At 37.6% G+C, this 17,070-nt stretch overlaps 1 protein-coding gene across 3 annotated transcripts in view; it reads left to right on the top strand.

The window, feature by feature from the left end:
• The window catches only part of KAT6B (lysine acetyltransferase 6B), a 224,798-nt gene that overhangs the window by 163,505 nt on the left and 44,223 nt on the right, over nucleotides 1-17,070 (top strand). For all 3 annotated transcript variants that reach the window (XM_051982063.1, XM_051982062.1, XM_051982061.1), the window contains exon 13: nucleotides 1,824-1,917. In XM_051982063.1, the coding sequence (XP_051838023.1) occupies nucleotides 1,824-1,917 (94 nt within the window). The remainder of the gene's footprint in view (nucleotides 1-1,823; nucleotides 1,918-17,070) is intronic.

Genomic DNA, 17,070 nt, shown 5'->3' with positions numbered 1-17,070 from the left:
CAAAGTCTTCTTGTAATGTGACTCCACCCTACTTTCTCTGGATGACATATCACTCTCCATCACACTGTGCTAGAGTTAAAGTAACCTTGCTCTTCAGGGATGCAGCATTTCTTGGCACAGGCTCACTCCATGCTTCAAATGCCTTTCTCCTGTTCTCCACCAGCCCCCATCTTCGGGAATTTCTAAGTGCCATAAAAGCTCAGTTCAAGCACTTGCATCCTTCAAGTCACTGTAAATTTATTTTGTATATTTATATGCCTTATACTCTTTATTTTTGAACATGGTACATCTGCCCAGGAGTATGTAAATAAGAGACCCTTAATTCATTCTTTTTTATTTGATATGCTGTTGCTCCAAGAGAATCTCATCTGTGTGAGAAATCTGGTTGTCTCAGGCTAAAGCAGTACTGCATCTCCCACTGCCCACTCTGTCTCTTCAGTTCTGACCTTGAGGTGTCAAATGCTCTGCTCATCTGTGCATTTATTTACTAGTCACCCCTTACCCCCCCATAGACACAGCTGTCTCATCACGCTCCCTCTTTTTTTCTGGGTTATATCTTGAGTTTCATCTCCTGCCACTATTCCATAATTCCAAGATCCCTTCTCATTTTCTTTTTATCTACCCCCGAGCTGCTCTGTCCCTTGATGGCCTAGCACTCTTTCAACACTGGATCAACACTGTCCTCATTTTATTCTCGGACCTGACTTAACATCTCCAACAGCAAACACTTGGGCTTCCTCCATGCTCTTTCTTCTCTGCTCCTGGTCAGTTGCTACTCAAGTGACAATTAGTCAAAATTACAAAATAAGGTTATTTCCAAAACTTTTGAATGTTGAGATGTTTCTTAGATGATCATTTGACTACTCATCTTCCTAGACTGATGGTCAAATCAATTCTTACCCTTAATCTTAAAACTCAGAATTCAGAAGATAGAGATAAATCTTTCTTCACAATCTCTATTTGTATTAAAGATTTTTTTTCTACCACTTATCAACTAAAACAGGTTCATTAGTATTTGAGTATTCCGAGTTAGTTCTTTGATACAGTTAGTATAATTTGTGTTCGGTCTCATTCCTGGTTAATATGCGGCCACATATCTTATAATCTAATAAGCTTTTTCCTCCCTTTATGTGGGTAGTTTTGGGCATCTTTTTTTTTTTTTTTTATCTTTAGTAAGAGATTTCTGCTTAATGCCAAACTCCTCCTCTCCTATTTTGTAGTTTATGTTTTTGAATTCTTCTGTTTGTTTTTACTTTGTTGTTTGGAGGGCTTTAGAGGCATTTTTTCTTTAAGTGATTTTCAGACTTGTGATTTTCAGATGTTTTCACTTTTTACGCAAAGGATAAAATGTTCTTGGTTGTGGAAAATCTCCCCGCGATTCAGATACCATTTCAGTTACACTAACATTAGGAGCATTTCCTTCAAAGTAGAAAACAGAATTCTAGAGAATGGAGCATGTTCTTTTATGTGCTCCCAGAAGCTTGGTCAGTCATCTGGAGGGACTTTGGGCAGTGCTTCCCTCTGTCTCTCCTTGACAGACCCAAGTAATTTAAATATGGAAGGGATTTCCCCTTCTTCCTTGATTTCTACCTGTGAGGTTGGTACATCCCTGGATCCTGTGTTCTGACTTAGAGCATAGTTAAGAAACATGCCCAGCTCAGATGGTTTGTTTTAAATCAGATGCCAGAATTTTTGCTTTGGTCTTGCCCTGACATTGCTGCTCCTTGCCTTCCTGAAGCAGTGTCCAAGGGTATTATTGAGCACAGGGAGGGGCCTGCGTCAGCAGCGCTTTGACATCCTTGATCTGCTTCTCCTTCCCTCAGGAAAAGCTTTGCCAGCAGAAGTACAATGTCTCCTGCATAATGATCATGCCCCAGTACCAAAGGCAAGGATTTGGAAGGTTTCTCATTGATTTCAGTAAGTGAAGTGCTTTATTTCCATTCATGATCCAAAGAGCCCATGGCTGTTATGGGAAACAGTAACACATATAACTTTATTTAACCTGCTTTGTTGTTTTTATCAATAGATAATGGGATTTCTATTTCTATTTACATAGGTTAGAAAAGCATCCCCAAGTGAAAAATTTACTGCTCTGTTATCATACTCTAGGAAATTGAGACAAGATCTCTCTCACACAAAGCTATTATACTGAATGAACTGGCTAAATTACATTCCATTTTGTGATGCTCATTAGTACTAAAAGAGGCAATTATTTGTGATTAAAGCTAAAGGAGGTGTTATTTCAAGGCGTTCTCAGTTTTCTAAAAAAAAAAAATTGCCAATGTTTTATTGAAAGGAACATAAAAGGAATATTTCTATTTCAAAATAGCTTGTCTTTTCAGAAGATCTCTCTTATAGCCATGACTAAAATTCATTTTTGTGTCCTTTTAATTTTAATCTGCAAATTTTCAATTAGAGATCTGCCGAAGAACATTCACTTAATGTGTTTATTAAATTATCCAAACCCTCTCCATCTTATAACTGACTAATATGTAAATAGACTTACACAAGCAAATGTTGAGAAGAAATTTTGGGAGAGTTGTTATAATTCATTATCATCATTGTACTCTTATTGTGAAATAGGAAATAGCTCTGGTTTTGAACATAGTAAAACCCAGGTGCCCTGACTGATGGGTATTCCTGGAATGAGGACATTTTTAGATTTTTAAAAAATTCAGTCAGCAGTGTCTCTGCATTCATTAGATCACTGCATTTGCTCTAAGGCAGAATGAATCAACCAACCATCAAGCATTTGTTAAGTTCCAGTATGTGCCAGGCACTGTGCTGGGTGCTTGAAAAAGAAAGACAACATTTCTGCTTTCATCAAGGAAGAGAATGTATAATTATATATTTAAACTAAATCCAAGGTCATCAGAAGAAAGGAGGGCACTAGAAATTTGTAAGGCTTTGGGTAGAAGGTGATGCTCATTTGTTTCTTAAAGAGAGCAAAGAATTAGCTAAGGAATGGGGTGCATTCCATGAAAGGAGGGCTGGGTTACAAATATGGGGAAGAAAAGAATGAGACCGCAAAGAAGAATTAGGGTCAGGTAGTGAAGAGCTTTAAAAGGCAGAGACAAAGTAGGATTTGGCCTGTTGCCAAGAGGGCATTGCTGAAGTTTAGTATAAAGTTTAAGGTGGCCACATGGTTAGATGGTGCTCAAAGAAAATCATTTTGGCAGCTATGTGAATGATGGATTGGAGTAGAAAGAGTCCAGGAGGCCTTGCAGTGTTCTCAGAGAGAGATAATAAGGGCTTGAGCATGGAAGTTGATCGGGGAGGAAAAAAAGCTGTCCGTTGTGAAAGATCTGATGGCAACATTGGCAACTGACTGGATGTGCGTGGTGAAGGAGAGGGAAGAATCAAGCATAACTCCCAGGTTATAAATATCAGAAAACAACTCTTGCAGAAACTAAGAAAATACAAGAGATAAAAATGCAATATTCACTGGTGGTTTATTCATTAAATGGTAACAATCATAAATGTGATCAAGAGAAACCATGATAAAATATGGTGGTATGATATATGAAATACTTAATATCAGAAAGAGATATATTCATCACTAGATTTATTAACTAGGCTTTATGCTTTTATAGAGAAGATTACAGGCTTGTGTTTTTATAGTTTTGTTAGATTGCAATAGAGTTTCTATCTTTGGAGGGCACTATGATACAGAATTCTGAATGAATTTGGAGTCAAGGACTTGGGTTATCACCGATTTGGGCAGATCACTTGTCTTCTTTCTCTAGGTCTTGTTTTCTCCATCTGTAAAATAAAGATGCTGAATTCCAAAGTAATTTCTAAATCTGTATCTTTGATCCTTTTCTTCCTGTCAAAGCTGGAATCATTATGTGGTTTTAAAATATATATCCTCCTCTTCAAGGAGAGATCTCCTCTCTGAAAAGGGACATTTAGGTCCTTTGTTCTGAAATTTTATGTCAATACCATCCAGAGTTAATCCAATAGTTATTATTAAGAACAATAATAATAGCTCTTAATTGTCCAACACATTTGGCACTGGATTAAACTACAAAAATATTCATTTGAAGAAACAACCCCAAAACACAATTACTTCCCACAGTTTTCTACCTTAAACTCTAAGGTAATAATAATTTTGGTATAGATCAATATTGCTTTATCCAAATATAATAATGCCTTATATAAAAAACACTTTTCAGAGAATGAATGAATTTATCTAAATGAAATCTCAAAATAACTAAATTTGTATAGTCTTTGAATAAAAATTTTTGCTTGTTATAGCCATATAGTCATTTGGATATAAAATATAAAATGCCTTATACTTTGCTGCATTCTTAAATAACAAATTTAACTGATCATAATTAAGCCTTTTCTTGATGATATGGACTCAGTTTTTAAGCCTCTTTATCTTGGACCTTCTGGGATTGTGGGAAGAGAGCTGGCCAAAGTCCAGGAAGACTCAGCTTCAGGTTATGTGTCTGACTCTCAGATTGAGTGAGTGAGTCCATGAATGAAGTGTTCATTAGTTGCTTATTATGTGCTGAGCTGGGGATGCCCAAAGAAAGTAGTATAGGATGGCAGGGATTCTGTTCCTAGGCAACTCCCTTAATTAAGACTATGTTATAAAGCACATATTGACCTGCCCTGGCAGAAGGAGTTTCCTAACCAGTGATACTCTATATAAAGAAATAGTAGGTTTGGGTCAGAAAAGACAAAAAAAAAAACCCCAAGATATTGGGGATATAACTTTTCTATTGTAAGATAGTCCTTGGTGTTCTTTTAATTTTTAAAAAAATTTTATCTCTTTCCTTTTTTTAGACTCTTACCTGACAAGAGAGTTCTTGTGTTTTTCATCTTGCCTATACCGTTCCCTCCCCCAAGTCCCTAACCTGGATAATGAGATAACTCAGCTTGTCAAGAATCTTCTGTTAAGTAATAACAAGTAGGGCTCTATAGGAGATGTCAGAAGTAAGGCTAGGGGTTTCAGAAGTAGGCTATGTAGCAACTACCTAGTATTAAGGGGGAAATGCTTCATAACTGTCAATCCTTTTTTCACTGAGTTGTACCTTTGTGACTGTGTCATAGAAGAGTGAAGTTAGAAGATTGGCTTTTCAGTAAACAGAGTTGTTAATGGAAGTAAAAGGCTTTTTTAGATTGAAAGTAAAAAGAAGTCATTGTTGGGTCATAGGACCCAGTGGACTAGATGAGATGAAAAGGTACCCTTTGGGATTGGCCGGGCAGCCCAGGATCGTATCCAATTGAAGTTTTTAAAACATAGATGCTTCAGGAGTCATCTTATGTCCCTTTGGCCCTGCTTTTGCTTTGTCCCAGCCACAAAGAAGAGAAATAATCTCTGTGAATTGTTAATATTCATTTGAAGAAGACAACAAAAGGAGGGAATTTAACAGCCCTCAAAGCGAGAGAACATAGGTTTAAATTCTAACAGTAAAAATGTATGTGGGCTGAGGCAGGATTCATTTCTTGATTCTCACACTTAGCAGTTGGGTGACCCTAAACAGGTCATTTAACCTAACTCTCAATTTCCTTATCTGTAAAATGGAGATAATAATACTCACAGTAGTCAGCCTATAAAGGCTATTATGATGCTCAAATCAAATATATATTGAAAGTATTTTCTAATTCTTAAGTTATTACATAAATGCCAGCATTTAACAATTATCTAAAAAATTAAGAATTCTCTATGGAAAGGGAAGGATACTAGGTATAAATATGGTCATATAAAAAATAAAAGACAACAATAAAAACTTTTAAACAAAGAAAGAAATTAGGTTCTTCCATTTAATAGCTGTATCTCTGAGCAAATGACTTAACATTTTTGAGCCCTGCTATCTTCATCTGCGTATTGGATGCAGTAATTAACATCTCACAGAATCAAGTCATCTCAGAGTTGGAAGGAATGTCTACCTTAAAGCTGAATAAGATCCTACCTGAAGAGCAGTGAACACTTGTCCTGGAAGCCATTCTCTCCCAAGGCTGCCCTTTCCATTTTGACTTAAACATCAGCTTAAATATGCCCCTTTGCAATTTTCACACACTGCTTCTAGCTGTGCCCTCTGGGGGGCACTAATCCTACTTTCATCTACCGGTGCTTCACATCCTTGAAGATAGACTTTTCTGCTCCCAACTAAATAGCTGGTTCCTTCAGCTATTCTCATATAGTGGGGTCAGCAGTACACTTAATCCTGGTTACATTCTTCTGTGCTATATCCGTGTAGCTCCTTTCTCTTAGGGCTGTCGTGAAGATCAAATGAGGTAATGTATTGAAGAGTGCTTTATATTATTGTTGTTGTTATTACTAACAATAGCAATAATTAGGTGAAAACTTGCCTTTAATAGTTTGAAATCAGTATGGTAGATTGCTGAAAAAAATAGAATCACTTCTTTAGAGATGGAAAGAGGGTTAGCAGTTGCCCTTTTTGTAATGTTTAAAATGTGGTTTTTATATAGTCTGGGGAATTAATTCAGTGACCTTTCAAAATTCCATATATCTTTGGAATTCTAAACCATTAGAAGACAGATAACTTAGAGATCGTATTTTCTCGACCATTATCCTCTAACTCTTTAAAGGGAAGTTTTAGCCTCTGAATTTATTTTATGTTAGTTTTTTCACATGAGTCCCAGAGCTATATAGATTACAGAGCATTTTCAGGAAATCAAATAAAATTTTAAAAAATAAAATAATTTGTTAGTTAAAACTAGCTAAAACAAGATACTGGTGGAGTGGAGAGAAAACTACAGTTGCCTATATATCCTCCACTTGCATATTTGAATTACAGATATTGTAATGATTTTCCCTATATTTATAGAGAACCTTTCTTCTAGTAATCTTAGAATACTTAAGATATTTGAACATATTCTGCCTTTCTATTTCCAGAGAATGTTAGATAGGTGGTAAAGATGCTAGTCAAAATAATCCCAAAATGTCAAAATACTTTCTAACTTTTTCTCTCTACATACAGAGGAAAACCAGGTTTACCAGACAGGTGATAACAAAGCCTGACTTGTTCCCATATAGCACATCATCTTTCTTTCGTTCTCTTTGTAGGTCAGACTTAATTCAGGATGGATTGGTACTTCAGATTTGGAGTTGGAGTGAAGTAAGACATTTAGAGATCATCTAATTTATTAAAAGAGCTGTAGTAGAGAAAGGCTATTCAACACAGATATAGCATTGGTTCAGCTAAACCTGGATTGGCCCTGTTTGCTTACTAGTCAGATCTTAAAGAGAGTAGCTACTGCCTCTTTGCAATCAGGCTTTTAGACTTGAAGCTAATATGATGAGCCGACCCTTTTCCCTTAGCCTGTTAGGCTTGGGTTTTTTTTTTTTTAAGGTTATATATGTACATTCATTTTTTATATATTTCTATTTGAGTCATATTGGAGAGAGAAAAATTCAGAACAAAAATGAAAAACCATGGAAAGAGAAAGAAAAAAGATGAAAACAGTGTGTTTTGATCCACATTCAATTTTTTCTCTGGATGCAGATGACATTTTCCATCCAAAATTTATTGGAGTTGTCTTGGATTACTGTATTGTTGAGAAGAGCTAAATCCATATAGTTGATCATCACATAATTTTGCTATTGCTATGTATAATGTTTTCCTGGTTCTATTTGTTTCACTTAGCATCAATTCATATAAGTCTTTCCAGACTTTTCTGAAATCAGTCTGTTCATCATCTCTTATAGAACAATAATATTCCATTACTTTCATATACCATAACTTATTCAGCCATTCCCCAATTGATGGGCATCCACTCAATTTCCAAATCTTTGTCACTATAAATAGAACTGCTACAAATATTTTTGCCTATGTGAATCCTTTTCTCTTTTTTTATATTTTCTTTGGGATGCAGACCCAGTAGTTAGCCTGTTAAATCTTAAGGACAATTTCAATCCATTTTAAGGAAAACCCAACTTAATCTTCATGTTAGGTATTTTAACACATCTCCTTCCCCTGCCAGAGCTCTGAAGAGCTATATAACTAACTTACAGTCCCCTTCCAAATATTCCCAAACAGCCTTTTCTCCCCAGCTTTCAGTCACCCACAAAATAATCTCTAGGCTTTCTTAGATATGTTTAAAATTATTGTGAATATATAATCTATGTCAGTTTGGGAAGGGAGGAGATAAAGGATGAAGTGGGGGAAATTTAGAACTTAGAATCTTTTAAAAAAATGAATGTTGGAATTATCTTTACATAATTGGAAAAAATAAAATACTATTGAAATTTTAAAAAAATTCTAAGGATTAGAAAGAAGGTTCAGCCAATAAAAAGATCCCTGTAAGGAAGGAAAATAATGGTCATTCTTACAACATTTCTTTAGTTGCTGAGACATTAGATATGATGGCCAGCAGGATTGGATGGTTATAGAACAGGTCAAGAATCTAAGGCTTTGGATATGTCTAAAACTATAGTGTCTCAGCTCTGTTACTACCTCTGTTGCTCATGTTTTCAGTCCTTCTTTTGCCCACATTTCTTACTCTTTACCAGCTAGTTCATTCTTTTTGAGGTGGAGAAGGAATACCGTCCTCATAATCAAAGCATATTTAAGAGTGCTAAAGAAATAGCTAAGTTGGCAATGACAAGATAGCTTGCAGTCACATTTACTGGCCACCACATGACTAATAAAATAGGAAACAGCTCCTGCTGCTTAGCAAGTACTGAAGCATCAATCAGCAATCACCACATGGCTGTCAGGAAAATGTCACAGATATATCTGTGAGCCAAAAAGTGTCATCCTAGTGACAGAACTAAAGCAGGCCACCACAGCAAGGTACGGTGTAGATTGCTAAAGAGATTGACATGATTCATTAGGATTGTCACAAAAGGAACACAATGGCCCTGGGCCCTGGGAACCCATGCCTGATGAACACCTCCGCCAGAAATGTCCATAAAGTAGCAGAGTATGGGGAGCTCTCCCTTTCCTAGAATAGCACTGAAGCTCCCATGATGCTGCAGTGTAATGCAGCCACAGAATAGATGAGTCTGGGAGTTTTTTGTCCTGAAATTCTGAGTCAAGCTAGTATGAAACAGTAACTAGTTTGTGCTATGGCAAATTTATTATTGAAAGTGCAGGGAAAAAATAATGGAAAAAAGCCAATAGAATGAATGGTAGAGAATATTGCAGTGTGTGGCCCCTCATTTTGCAGATAAGAGATAATAGTCCTGCAGATGCAAATGACTCTATGACATTCTGCCTCAAACCCTCCACCCCCTTATACCTATCCATTCTAACTTGACTAAGACATTTGTGACAATGTCTACATTAGGTTGTCGTGATATCTGCTAAGTGATGAGATACCAGCACTGATTAAATTCAGGGTGATTTCATGACATCACTGTTATGAAACTATACTTTGTAGACTTGTTATAGACCAGGGGTCCTCAAACTTTTAAAATAGGGGGCCAGTTCGCTGTCCCTCAGACTTTTGGAAGACCGGACTATAGTAAAAACAAAAACTTTGTTTTGTGGGCCTTTAAATAAACTTCATAGCCCTGGGTGAGGGGGATAAACATCCTCAGCTGCCGTATCTGGCCGCGGGCTGTAGTTTGAGGACCCCTATTATAGACTGTTCTCACCTGGGAAAATATGGTTACCAACAGAGAAGGAATTCCTTATTATCATTTTTGTCATTTAGCTTAAAGTCCCACCAAAGACTTGGAGAAATGGAGATCGCAGTGAAGCGGATTGCAACTGTATTCCTTCATAGGAAATGGTGAACTCTGAGGTCTTGGCATCCAAATGACAGCTTCTCACCTTTCTAGGAAGAAAGATGGTACTACAAGGTATTAGCTAGGCATCCTGCCCCAGATGAATTGATAACAAACATAACTTTTGTTGCATTAGTTAAATTTTGAAAGAGAAAAAATGCCTAGTCTTTGAGAGGGACTTGGATCCATAATCAAGGGGGGCAAGTAGAAGTGAAGCAAGAGAAAACTCGTGGAATTAAACTCATTTTTAGTTCAAGGCTTTGGATTTATTATTCTGTTAAAATACTTGGTCAGTTGTTTGATTTTTTTTTTCTTCCTTAAATTATAGCATCACAAGGTTGTTAATATATATATGAAGAAGGAGTTTGGGTTCAAATTTAGGGACCAGATATTCTCCCAATCCAGAGGTCTGACTCTACTGCCTAATCTTAGCATCTTGCTCTGATTTTGTTTTTCAATATTTTAAATAGTGATTATACCATATGATAAGGCAGCAGGAAGTTTTGAATGTTGCCTTAACTTTAAATTACTTAAAGCTAGAGGTTCTTTACCTTTTTGTGTGTCCTAGAATCTTTTGGCAGGCTGATCAAGTCCATGGACCTTTCTCAGAGTAATGTTTTAAAATACATTAAATACATTGAATTACAAAAGAAATCAATTGTGTTGAAATATCGTTATCAAAATAACACTCCAAAATTCAAACTGTATCATACATATGTTGAAATTCTTTCTGCTGCTGAGGCTGTCCCTAAAAAGATCTGATAGATAGAAAACACATTTCCTTCCTGAAGGTGAGTCAAGAAAAGAGATCAAACTTCTTTTGCCTTCTTTCTTACTGTATTGATTTAGAACATTAGTATCTTCAGAAGTGATGTGAAATCTGCTTATATAAAAAACAAATATTCAGAAATTTTTTTTTGAAAACTCTAGAGGAATGAGAAGGATAAGGATAATAAGTTAATTCTTGGGGTTAAAAACAAATGGCTTTTGTATTACAAGCTCTGTGTTTTCTGGTTGTCACTTTATTATCAGTCTTAGGAAGTGCTAACTCCAGAAGGAATATATTACTAAGGCAGTATTAGAAGAGGAATTTAAACATTCGTAATTAAGGCGTGGATACTACTTGGTACCCGGGAAGTAGCTAGCAAATGAATCAATTTAAGTAAAAAATAACTTGGTAATAGTAATTATGGTATTCTGCTTAATTAGATATTAACCAATAAATTACTTTTTTACTTTGACATTTTTTTCCTTACAAAATTTCCCAAAACATTGGTCCAACTTTTATGGCTAATTGTGTAATCTCCTCCCCAAACTCCCCACCTTCTTCTCCTCCCAACACCCCCCCCACCACCACCACACACACACACACACACACACACACACACACACACACACACTTTTAGAGATCACTGCCTGCAGATCAGCCTTAGGGCAATACCTTGTTCTGCCAACCTCCCTTTCCCAAGACCCTATTCTGAGAGGGCTTGCAGGCTTTGTTGGCAAGGAGACCTTATTTGGAGGAAATCATGGATGGGTCTTAAAAGAACTAAACACACTTCTCAGCATTTAAGTTGCTCCCAGACAACTGCAAATTTGATCGGGTATAGATCATTCAGTGGTAGCAGAGCTGAGTGAGAAGAAGCATTGGCTTTGAAATCAGTGGAAAACTCAGTTTGAATCCCACCTCTTACACTTATCAGCTCTGTGACGCTGGGTGATTAGGCAGTGACTCTCCTTAAATCTCTTTCCTCTTCTGTAAAATGAGGAGAATAATATCTATCATGCCTCCCAAGAGTGGCATGGATCAAATAAAATCATTTTTGTTAAGTGCTTTGCAGACCTGAAAACATTATATATATTTCAGCTGTTATTTTATATTAAAAAAATTTTTAATTCTAAAATTTTTGTTGTATGTAAAACTGTAAATTCAATTTATGCAGATTTAAATATTTTTATCACAATCTGGAAATTGCTTTTGGAGGGAAAGAAATCTCTTTTGCAAGACTTTTCTTATGACTTTATACTTCCTAGGAAGAAAGGGAAGGAGAGGGAAAGAGGGAAGGAAAAAGCAGAAGGAATCTAGTCAAATGACAGTTCTAGTTAGTTGGCTCCCAGTAAACTCAGGCTTTACTGAATGTTACAATTTTAGAAACATTTAGAATTATTTACAATTCTGTTACAATTTAGAAAACAAAGAGTGTGTATGTAGGGGCACTAGCCTGCCCCCAACTTTGTGGGTACATGGAAAAGTTGGAAGTTATAGGAAAGCCATGTTCTTCATAGCTACCTCAAAAAATAAGAGGAGAGTTATTAAAAAGAAGAAAGTAGCTTGTAATCAACAAGGGAAGATTAAGTGATATAAAAAAGTGTTGGAAGAGTGTTTATATTTCCAGACTCAGTTGCTTTGTTGTTCAGTTTTGCTGATTTCTTTCCCCCCTTTTAAAAGTTTTATTATAAGAAATGGCTTGTTGGGTAGGAAAGGAGATAGATTGTAGAATGAGGCTCTTATGAAAACAAAATATATCAGTAAAAATTAAAAAGAAAAGTCATTTTATCCTTTAGCAAGAAAATCTATGGGATGCATCCAAGTTAGTAATCAAAACACATTTATAGATTTGAAGGCTTATATTAGTAAGAAAGAAACTTAGCAAATCTGTGCTTTAAAAACTTAGGGGAACAAAGAGATCTATTAACAGAAAAGAACTAATGATAAAATAATCAACTAAATTGAAATTTTAAAAACAATTGAAATGATAAAATCAAATTCCATTTTTCAGAGATAAGATGAATGGGCCATCTGATCTTTTTAAGAAAAAGGCAAACAAAATGACCAGATCTTGAAATGGAAAAGGTAGAAGATCAAACTTGACCTGGTTCAAGAATGAGGTGTTTACTATAACTTCCCCTTCCAAATAAAAAACAATTTTCATTAATATCTTTGGGATATAGTTGTTACCTTGGTTTAGGGTTTAAATGAGTACCCTTGCCTTTGGTTCATTGATTCTATGTTATGAATGAGTCATATTTAACTTGATTTGGTCTTCTACAATGAGTAGTAAGAATAGGTTTTCAAAGATGAGAACCAGAGTTGAGACAGGAAAAATCTAAATTAACTCACACAAATTGCCAGTTCTCCAACCAGATGGACCTTTCAGATCTGGAATTCATATGATTCTAGGGAGAAGAGGGAGCTATGTGTCCCTTAGAAGATGGGAATATATGGCCCTAAACAGCAGACAGAAGCCAGAGACAGAAATGGAGCAATGAAAATTTCTGGAGGAATCCAAATTTCCTGTAAGAGAAAAGGGAGTTTCTGAACTAAGCAGAGGAGTTTCCATAATCAATGAACACTTAAAGAACAGAGCCATAAGATAGCAAATCAAACCCACAATTTGCTTTCAACTGTTACTGTCAATTATATAGCATTAAGTGGGTTTTTCAAAAAGGGCTAATTCATTTCCCATTCTAAGTACTTTTCCCTTTCAGGTAGGATTCAGATATAGGGTAGTAACATCTCTGGAATATTGTGTAGCTCATGAGAAAAGACAGTTGTTTTTGACTGTGTGTTCAGATATGGGTCCTTCAGTGAAATAAAACTTATCTTGTATTATTAGTATGATTATTTGAAGGGGAATTGAGATCCCATAATTAGAAAGATAGAGTTGGAGGAATCGGAGCAGGCAAAACGACATTCCAAGCAGGATAACAGCATAGCAAAGGGTTCAAATTATAGTGGGTCTTTAATTTCAGGCTTAAGGACTTTATGTGGTTTCCTCTATGTAATTAGGTCTTATAAAGGGTCACAGGTACCTAATCCATTAAGTCATATCATTAGAGAAAGATTTCTGTAACAGGAGTTTGTAGGATAAACTATAATGAAAAAACATTAGAGGGAAGGAGCCCGTTTAAGAATCACTATATTAAATGTTCAGGCAAAAAGTAATAGGACTTGAGTTAAGATATTGACAGGAAGGTATAGTTGAACGACAGCAGGACTAATGACTGAATGTGAATGTCTAGGCAGGGAATAGTAAAGGTGACTGATGTTTTGAACTAGCTGAATTAGGATAAAGGTTCTTAATCTGAGATTTATGAGCATGGATTTTTAAAGTATTTTTATCATTCTGTATGTTCCAATATAATTAGTTTCCTTTGTATTCCTGTGGTTCTGAGAAATCTATAGCCTTCACTATACTAACTAACAAAGAGATCTATGACACACAAAAAAAGACTAATTGGTTTAGGAGAACATTAATGAAACTCATGAGATCAGAAGGAGAGGAACAAATTAATTAATTGGTATTAAATTTATGCTACAGGCATGGAATCCAAGAGAAGCTTTCCAGGATGTAGTAGAAAATCTTAGTCTAAAATTTGAGAGGGGAAAAGTCAATATTTGGAAGTCATCTGCATAGAAGTCATAGTTAAAACTGTATGATAAGATGAGATGACCAAGGTATAGTGAGGAGATGCCAAAAAATAGAACACCATATGCAGGATCAGAAAAGAAGAGGACCCAGTTGGAGGAAGAGGTCTACCTCAAACACAGTGACAGAACTTGACCACAAAGTGGGTTCTAGAATTGGTAATAACCAGGATAGTGTGTAGAAGAGGGAGACAGCTGGGACGAGGTTCCTGAAGAGGTGGGAGAGGATGGGATCTGAGCCTGAAGTAAAGAGATTGATCCCCAAACCAAAGAAACAGCTCTCCTTCCTCAGAGATGGGAAAGAATAAGCTGAGAATTAGTGAAGATAATGAAACATTCTGAGGGGAAAGGGATGGAAGCATAAGGAACTTCCATTTGATGACCATAAGTTCCCCCACAAAGTCGAGATAGGTCAGTTCTTTGGCAAGAGTGAGATGAGCAATCTAGGGAGTTTGAGCTGAGTTTGGAAGCTGGAGTTGAGGAAGTCCCTGGGGAATCTGGTAACAATGATATCAAGATAGCCAGGACCTAAAGGGAGCCCAGTTGAAGTTAGTGAACCCCAAATTGTAGGGGAGCTGCCTGCCCAGCTGCATGACTCTTAGCAAGCTTTTAACATCAGAGGATAAAGGTTGGGGAATGGGCAAAAATGGGAGACCCGATGGTGTCTGTGTTGGCTCGAGGTGCAGAATGTCTGTCTCTTGCGGGTTGAGGGTTGCTGATACTAGCCCCATTCTCTGGGCATGTAACATTGGAAAATAGCATGAGGCCGTGCATCCACTGCAGTTTTCTGTGACAGTCTGTGCATATCTCCTTCACCTGTTCACTTCCCAGTCTCTTTAGTAGCTATTGTAGACCTTCTATCCCTTCTTAAGCTTCTTATGAAAAACCTTCTCTTCCACTCCCCGCTAAGGACTTCTCATACCTCTTTCACTAAAAAAAAAATGGAGGCCATTTGCAGAGCTCCCTCTCCTCCTTCCTTTCACCTCACCCAAATGTCTTCCCCTATTGTCTCTTTTGTTCCCATCAGAGAAGAGCGAAGAATGACCTTCTGTCCCTCTTGTCTCCTCTTAATTGTCCTTGATCATCTCTTCACCTTTTGCTAATCTGCAGTCTCTACCCAATGTCTCCGTGTCTTCCCCAGCTTACCCAGATCCCCTGCCCTCCTGCCGTCACACCCAAGAAAACCCTCTGGTTTGAGCAGTCTTCAATCAGTGAACCTTTGCTAGGTGCCTCCTACGGGCCAGACGTTAGGCCAAGGGCTGGGGATACAAAGAAGGGCAAAGGGCAGGCCCTTCTTCCAGGGAGCTCAATGAGGTCTGCGGATGAGACGGGGCGAAAACAGCTGTGGGCAGGAGGAATTGAGAGGAATCAGCAGAGAACGCATGACAAGGTTTGAGAAGGCTTCTCTCTGGGACTGGAAGAAAGCCAGGAAGTAGATGGGAGGAGGAAAGCCTTCCAGGGACGGGCACAGCCAGTGAAAATGCCTGGAGTCGGAAGCAGAGGGCATATTCAGGGAGTAGTGGGAGGCCAGTGTCCCTGTGTACTGAAGAGCCTGGGGAGGAAGAGAAGGTACCTGGAAAAGGGGCAAGTTAGGAAGGGCTTTGGATGCCAAAGAGAGTTTGATAGGAGCCATGTGTGGCGCTACAATTTAGGAAAACCCCAATGAGAAGAGGCTTGTGGAAGGCATCCTCAGCAGAAGGCTACTGCAGTCATCGGGGGGGTGAGGTGAGGGAGGGCCTGACCCATGGTGGCGGTCCTGTCAGGCGAGAGGGGCATGCTGGGATGCTACAAAGTGACCAGCCTGACAGCATTTAATAGGAGAAATAGGGGAGATAACAGGTCCAGTACCTCCCCTCTCTTCTCGTAGAAACCCTCTGCTGATCTCACCATGCCCCTGAATCAGCTCTCCTAAGTCACCAGGAGGCCCCTCATTGCCAAACCAAAGGCCCTTTTCTCAGTCCTTGAGCTTTTTGACCTCTCCATAACTTCTCGTCCTGTTAATTGCTCTTTTCTCCCTGATATCTTTTTCCTGGGTTTCTAGTCTCTCTTGGATTTTCTTCTGACCTCTCCTGCTTGATCTCCTTTGATGACTCTTCCTCCTAACTAGATGGGCTCCAAAGTTCTATCCTAGGCCTTCTTTTCCTGGTGATCGCATTGGCTCCCATGGATTCAGCTATCATAACTATGCGGGGATTCTCAGATCTCTGTCTAACCCTAACCTTTTTTCCTAATTTCTCATCCTATATCATCAACTGCCCTCAAATTGGATCTTCTTTTCATAGACACCTCAAATTTAACAGATCCCAAACTAAAGCCATTATTTTTACCCCAAATCTTCCATTCTTTCCAGGTTCCTAATTATTGTCAGTGGTATGACCATCCTGCTAGTCAATCAAATTCTTAGCCTGAGTGCCAACCTCAGCCCCTCCGTCACACTTACCCCATATATCCAATCTCCCCAACTCTTGTTATTTCTACTGTGACAACTATGTGCCTTCTTGACATATGTGCCTCTTTCCAAAGAGGGTTCAAACTCCATTTTCTGAAAGAGGCTTTTTCCACTCCCTACCTTTCTCTTCTTCCCTCTGAGCTTCATAATTAAGCTTGTTTTATTTGTACCTAGTTACTTGTGCAGATTCCTATATTAAAATGTCTGCTTCTTTAGGCAAGGGTCTGAATTTTTGTTTTTGTATTCTAGAACTTAGCTCCATGCCTGACACATAGCAAGCACTTAATAAATGTATGACTGATACATTTGACATATAAATGTTTGACTGTAAGCATTAAAGAACATTGCAGTGTCTTTTAGAGAAGCTATCAGTTACTGAAAACCCTATACATCTTACTGATTGAAATAAACTTCAAATCCCTCATGTGAACTGAGTATTCCCTCATATCAACTGACTATTCCATGTAATATTTATTTGCTCAT

The sequence above is a fragment of the Antechinus flavipes genome, chromosome 2 (genome assembly GCF_016432865.1).
Source record: "Antechinus flavipes isolate AdamAnt ecotype Samford, QLD, Australia chromosome 2, AdamAnt_v2, whole genome shotgun sequence".
Classification (NCBI taxonomy): Eukaryota; Metazoa; Chordata; class Mammalia; order Dasyuromorphia; family Dasyuridae; genus Antechinus; species Antechinus flavipes.
The sequence above is the reverse complement of the archived record's forward strand: the minus strand, read 5'-3'. Positions and strand labels throughout refer to the sequence as shown.